Source organism: Centruroides sculpturatus, unplaced genomic scaffold (assembly GCF_000671375.1).
Source record: "Centruroides sculpturatus isolate CEXI.00-Female unplaced genomic scaffold, Cexi_2.0 scaffold414, whole genome shotgun sequence".
Lineage (NCBI taxonomy): Eukaryota > Metazoa > Arthropoda > Arachnida > Scorpiones > Buthidae > Centruroides > Centruroides sculpturatus.
Window position 1 is genome coordinate 45,158 of NW_019384735.1, and position 7,728 is coordinate 52,885.

Genomic DNA, 7,728 nt, shown 5'->3' on the forward strand with positions numbered 1-7,728 from the left:
ATTGAAGCTACTGGGCATGGTTAAAACTCAAGACAGCGTAAGCACAATTATTCCAGATATTACAGGTTCCGACAAGTAAAGAATTTTTATAGTCCTGCCACAAATAAGCTATATATTGATTATTGACCATTTGTGACATGCTATAACGAGCAAAAATTTAAAAAAAAAACTAATAGGTAGGTTTAAAGTTAATAAATACAAATGTATTCTGACAGTGAATGAGATAATTATGCTTTCTATTTGCAAAATTTCTTAACCTTAACACAAAATAAGAAAAAAAGTGAATTTTTAAGAAATTTGCGGGATTTCGCGGGATAAGAAAAATTTCCTGGGATATTTCCCAGGTTAAAAAAACAACCGGGATCCCGGAATCCCGTTTGAGAAACACTACATGCAACAAACTAATTTTTAATCCAGATGGTCATCCTAATTTCAACTCTCTAGCAAGCTTAAAATGAATTAATAATAAATTATTGTGACATTGTCACAATGCCAGGCTGCAATTTTTAATCATATTTTTTTAATTTATTTAATTTAAAATATATGCATGCCACCTCAAATTAGTAGTGTCTTGCCTCTGTACATCATACTTTTCCTATTAGCAATATAGTCGTGCCAGTCATCTAACTCACTCCTTTCAGAGGGAAGTTTTGAATTGAAATAACGTGACTTTCGGTTTGCATCAGAAGTTCATATATAGTTAATCGAGGCCTCCTGCCCCTAAACTTTCCATATCTGGTCTTGATATTCATCTAACTCCATTCTTGAGATTAAGAAAAGACAGATGGGCAGACAATGGGAATTTATAGGTCTACAATTTTTTCAAATTGCAGCCCAATTAAAACATCCAACAACAAGTTGCACAATTTTCCCAGCTATTATGAGATTTTATTTACAAAAGCTTTTATATTATTAATTAAATAAATAAAATTGTGTGAAGCATCATCTGTTCTGAAATTTTACTAAAAATAACTTTTATATTATTAATTATTAAAAATAGGTAAAAGGCTTAATTTTGAGACTGGGGATGAGTTTCATAAACAGTTGTAAATGCAAATAAGTAAAATTTTCATTAAGTCTGACTGTGCTTAAGATATGACACATGACCCCTCTTTCTTCCCATTCCCTCAACCAGTAACCAAACTTTAATAGCATCAATGCCTGTTATATTCAAGTTATTATGTCAAATTTGGTTTGGTTTCTTAATCTTTATCCCATCCTGAGATATTAAATGAAATAGATGCCAATTCATAGACATACATGGATCCTTTTTTTTTTACTTTCTTTCTGAATGCAAACTTCTCAATACGGGTCAAAAATAGGATAACAAATGATTGGAGATTTGCAAATGACTTGCAAAAACCCCAGAGGGTCAAATTTGACATAATATGGAAAAGTATTGATTCCAATACTTTTCCATATTATGTATATATAACAGCCACGAAAATAATAAATAAAAATTAACAATAAAAATAAAATTAATTCTATGTGAAGATATGATTGTTGATTCTTTGAATGTGATCACAACTACATGTGTTAGTTACACTTTGTTAATAAAACACAATAATTAATTAAAATGTTAAGTGTTAGTTTGAAATACAATATACTTAATCATCATCAGAGTATTGTATTACAATATATATACACAATAAATGATTATAATATATATACTTATTCAATATTATATAGGATTATGACAGATTTGGAAACAATACCCATAATCACCATTATTTTTTTATGTTCAACTACCTGTTACCCATGACTTCACCCGCAGAGGTTTTGCAAGCAAACCCCATTTATATTCAGTATTTCAACAACCATAGTAATTGTTATATAACACCTACTGCTGAGAATCAAACAAACTATTTTCAATTTGATCAATTTTCTGGAACATTTACAATCGTTCTATTATCAAACCAATATGCAATAATAAATTCGGATTTAAAACAGTTTGAACATTTGGTTAAAAAATCAAAATATATAAAAATATTTATAACAATGTCTGAAATATTATCAATTTAACACACCTAAGTACTTAATGAAGACTAAACGTTATTGAAAACAAAAAATTGCATCTAAAATAGTACAGTAGAAGACATTCTTCTGGTTAAGCCTTAATGCTCTCCCTCTCCCCTGCGGGGAAATTTCGAAAAATCCCTTCTTAGCGTGCATTTCCATGATGTACCCTAATTGTGTACCAAATTTCACCTCTTTAGGTTCAGCAGTTTGCTCTGCGCAATGACGAATCAGTGACTCAGTCAGTCAGTCAGTCAGGACAAGTAATTTTATATATTTAGATTTACAACCAATTCAACTTTGTGATGGGAGTTCTGAAACAGAACTCAGTCATAAGTCAGGGATTACCCATATTGTGTATCATAAAAATATTATATAAGAATTATATAACTTACCCATATTGTGTATCATAAAAATATTATATAAGAATTAAATTTATACTAATTATTTAAACTCAATAATTAGACTGAATTTATATTACATCAAATTTACTTAAATAACCTATTAAAACCTTAAGTAATGTACAGTACATATGATTACAAACAATACTAATTCAATTCAAGTGTTAATAAAACTATGCAAAAAACCAGCAATTTACAATAGAACTATTATAATTTTAAAAATTTTATAATTACAATCATCAGTAATAAATTAAAGTTTCATTTTCGAAATAATATAGCTTTTCAATAATAAATGATTTTTATGGTATAATAAATCATAGTTACATGTAAGTAAGGCTTAGAAATGTATTTGATTTTTTAGTCAAAATATTTGAATGTATATATTTAAATATATATATATTCTATAAGATATTCTTTTATTTTTATTCACTAATATACATTCAATATAATTTAATTGTTTTCAGACTATTCTGAGGCAGAAATTTTTAAATGGCAATAGATTCTGGCCCAAAACCATTAAATTGCTTGGGAAAGTTAACACTTTAATCATTAAATTTCTTGTGCTTATAGTATTAAATTGAGAAAAACTTTATTTGAACTTTATAAAAACAGAAATAAGAAAAAGGAAGGCCAGTTATGATCAAAAGGAAGTACCCAATGTTGCCTACATCTTTTTTTGTTTTTAAATACTTCTGTACATAAAAAAAAAATCAGTACATTGTAATCTATGAGATCCATGTTGACATATACACTCATCTGAAATGAAACTGATTACCAACGTGCTCCATGAAAAATAGCACTCGTCTAACGACTGCCTTTCTATCCATAAAATTTCATATCCATGAATGGAAAAAACAGCTTCCATGCATTTTCATACTCATCTGACATTAGTCTAAGGATTGCAATAGCAGGATTACAGAATTGTAATTCCTTCATTGCTCATTGTAAAGAATTCCAGGATTATAAAAAAAAACAGTCTATTATAAATGAAAAAACATTTCATATTTCATCTGAGTCCAAAAGTACGAGGGAAATCAGTTATCATCTTAGTTTGTGATTATTCATGTGCATTTACAATAATGGCCATAGAAATTGCATCACTTGTGATATATATCAAAAAGCATTCAACAGATGTGCAAAGTTGAATATTTAAAATATAATCATAAATTGTAATGGTAATATATGTAGCACAAAGAAACCAAAACAAAATGCAATTTATTACATATAATGCTATAAAACTTAAATGTTATTTCACATCATATAACCACCAATACCATTAATGATACTGTTGCAAGAATTGCCATCCACCGTTATGAAAGGAAAAAAAACCAAAACTGGCAGTGTAAGTAGGCCTAAAAAAGCATATGTACAATTATTTCTCATTGAATAAGATTCTAATACCTTGTAAGGCCACCTGAAGCCTTAATAATAGCTTTACAGCATTCTGGTGTGGAGTAGATGAGTTCCTTCAAGTATTATACAGCTCATGATATCATATTCTTATACATACCATTTGAATAAATAAAAACTTTACTATCTATATTAGTGTTTTTCAACCTGTGGGTCGCGACCCCCAAGGGGGTCACGAAGCCTTACACAGGGGGTCGCGGGTAAAAGAAAAAGACAAGTGTTTGTAGGTCCTGCACTACATAATAAAAAAACTACAATTTTAGCGACAAGGCTGTACCTGTTTATTATACAGTACAATTGGTTTTTTTTATCAGCATTTAGGTCTGAACGATGGGTGTCGCCAGGGAAGGGCCTGGGTGGGTACGCCCACCCCAGAAAATGATAGCCGAAAAAGTGTTGAGCTGACTTGTAAAAAGAGGTAATAAGTAGAAAAGTAGAAGTTCAGAACTCTCATCCTAAAAAGGTCAACAGCACCCAGAGCCCAATGTTATAATGAAAAGGAAGTTTCATACTATACGTGTCTAAGTTATTGGGATTCTTCTTAAATTCTCATTTTAATCAACAATAATTTCTCTCAACAGAAAGAAAAGTAAATACATAATTTTTAAAATCACTGATATACAGTAGTTTTAATATGGCCCTAGGGGGAGTCGCCAGAATTTTTTAACTTGTAAAGGGGTCGCGTATTCAAAAAGGTTGAAAAACACTGATCTATATCAAGCAATATTTTTACAGACCTTGTCTTTTCTATGCCTAATACAGAATTTCAGATCCAGACTTTCAAAGTTACATAGTGCTATCAGATCTACACATTTTAAATTTGGATTCACCTGAAAACATAACAGAATCTTATTTGTCAACACTACATTTCACATGATATTTAACCCAGATAAGTGACTGTTTGTGCATTTTACTTGTCAGTAATAGGTTCATATAAAAATAGTATGCTCTTAAATCCTTGTTGCACAGACAACATCACACAGTTCATGCATCTGCTTCGTGTAAAAATGAGCACATGGTTGCACAATGTTTGCTTTTCACTTTACTTTTAGTTCAGAAAAACTAGCAGAATGCTCTCACAAGCTGCAATAATTCAGTATCCTATCATTGCATAGCATATTCACATATTTACCTCCTGATTCAGCTTTTCGTTCAATTTTCACATCTCATTTGTAACAAATACACAATTGTAAATTGATGGCAATGTATTATTTGAGCTAAGGATGTTTCACAAAAGGATAAGCTTTTACCATCCCAAACAACAATTACTGGTTTCTTACACAGTGTTAACTGTCAAAATCTTTTCATTTTGTTTATAAAAGCACCCACCTTCTGCAAGTTTTTACACCAATGAATGGTACAGTTATGAGAAACGCTGCTGCAGCAGACTTGTCAGTCAATGAAAAGCATTCTCAGGTTTATGATTTATGACGTCATGAATAATGCAATCTTTCATACATATATATATATATATATGTAAGAAACTATATTTTTTAAATTAAAATATCATTTTAATTTAAAAAATATTATATATGCTATATATATATATATATATATATAGCAAAATGATAACGTACACACCGGAGTTTACTAAATATTAGGAAACCTCCAAAACCTTTAACCAATGTGAATAAATTTAACATTACTAACGTTTTCAGACCCCTCCTGGGTCCTTCTTCAGGTAAAAATCGTCAAAACTATAGCAAAATGATATTTTAATTTAAAAGATAAACACACATTTACAGGATTTAATGGAAGTTGCAATTTCTATGGCTGCTACTGTATATACTAAATTTATATACAGTAGAGCATCATTTATCCAAAAGCTGGTCAACCGAAACCTCGGTTAACCGAAAGCATTCCAATCAGCAAATTTAAATTTTCACTAGTGCTGTGGCGCTGCAACCTTTGGCTATATCTTGAGCTACTCCAATATTTTTTTGTTGGTGTGTGTGTGTTTTAGTTGGCAGCACTGGCACTTTTGTGTGGTGTTTTTCTGAGTACTGTGTGTCGTGATGAATCGAACGTTTTTGATACTAGATTAACTTCTAAAGTATAATTTTTTTGTTTTTATATTTTTCAATATATTTATTTTGTTTGTACAAAATAAAGAAATAATTTTTAACAATACAATAGCCATGATTATTATTATAAAAATTTACATTAGGCTTAACATAGACGAAAATTCAATGCAAAACAACACACAACGGAGAAAAATTTCAACATGAGATAGGTTAATATATTTTTTCGTACATAAACAGTTATCTGAAAAATAAGTTATCCAAACAACCCCAGTCCCCAATTGATTCGGATAAATGACGCTCTGCTGTACTTATGTAATCCACAGTACAATATACAGACTTATGAAATTCCTCTAAAATTAGATGTAGCCTTCCTATTATAAAAGGTTCCCACTTCTACAAAGGTTCCCACTTCTTAGACAAAGAAAAACATGCTTACTGAGTTAGTAACTGAGAATTAAAATTCATCGACAACCTTATCATTATATAATTTGCACCTGCTTTCAAACTAACCTTTAAACACAGACAGCCCACAGGTTAGCCATACAAAGTAATATTATAGTAATACTATCTTTCAGGAAAAGAGCGGGTAATTTTTTAATATAAAAAACCATTTTAAAAATATCTTGATTTTTTTAAGTATTTAATATCAATATAAATATTTTTTATGATCACTTTTAAATAAATACCTTGTTGGTTTTCTGTCACATCAGTATCATTTACAGTAGGTGGCATTTAGGTCTGAACGATGGGTGTCGCCAGGGAGGGGCCTGGGTGGGTACGCCCACCCCAGAAAATGATAGCCGAAAAAGTGTTGAGCTGACTTGTAAAAAGAGGTAATAAGTAGAAAAGTAGAAGTTCAGAACTCTCATCCTAAAAAGGTCAACAGCACCCAGAGCCCAATGTTATAATGAAAAGGAAGTTTCATACTATACGTGTCTAAGTTATTGGGATTCTTCTTAAATTCTCATTTTAATCAACAATAATTTCTCTCAACAGAAAGAAAAGTAAATACATAATTTTTAAAATCACTGATATACAGTAGTTTTAATATGGCCCTAGGGGGAGTCGCCAGAATTTTTTAACTTGTAAAGGGGTCGCGTATTCAAAAAGGTTGAAAAACACTGATCTATATCAAGCAATATTTTTACAGACCTTGTCTTTTCTATGCCTAATACAGAATTTCAGATCCAGACTTTCAAAGTTACATAGTGCTATCAGATCTACACATTTTAAATTTGGATTCACCTGAAAACATAACAGAATCTTATTTGTCAACACTACATTTCACATGATATTTAACCCAGATAAGTGACTGTTTGTGCATTTTACTTGTCAGTAATAGGTTCATATAAAAATAGTATGCTCTTAAATCCTTGTTGCACAGACAACATCACACAGTTCATGCATCTGCTTCGTGTAAAAATGAGCACATGGTTGCACAATGTTTGCTTTTCACTTTACTTTTAGTTCAGAAAAACTAGCAGAATGCTCTCACAAGCTGCAATAATTCAGTATCCTATCATTGCATAGCATATTCACATATTTACCTCCTGATTCAGCTTTTCGTTCAATTTTCACATCTCATTTGTAACAAATACACAATTGTAAATTGATGGCAATGTATTATTTGAGCTAAGGATGTTTCACAAAAGGATAAGCTTTTACCATCCCAAACAACAATTACTGGTTTCTTACACAGTGTTAACTGTCAAAATCTTTTCATTTTGTTTATAAAAGCACCCACCTTCTGCAAGTTTTTACACCAATGAATGGTACAGTTATGAGAAACGCTGCTGCAGCAGACTTGTCAGTCAATGAAAAGCATTCTCAAGTTTATGATTTATGACGTCATGAATAATGCAATCTTTATAGTTTCT

The 7,728-nt window shown here is 30.6% G+C and overlaps 1 protein-coding gene across 1 annotated transcript in view; it reads right to left on the reverse strand.

Annotated features, from left to right (window-relative positions):
- The window catches only part of LOC111628279 (UPF0668 protein C10orf76 homolog), a 78,135-nt gene that overhangs the window by 34,580 nt on the left and 35,827 nt on the right, over positions 1-7,728 (reverse strand). Inside the window, exons 14-15 of the mRNA XM_023372027.1 lie at positions 7,004-7,096; positions 6,538-6,580 (exon numbers count right to left, since the gene is read on the reverse strand). Of these exons, the coding sequence (XP_023227795.1) occupies positions 6,538-6,580; positions 7,004-7,096 (136 nt within the window). The remainder of the gene's footprint in view (positions 1-6,537; positions 6,581-7,003; positions 7,097-7,728) is intronic.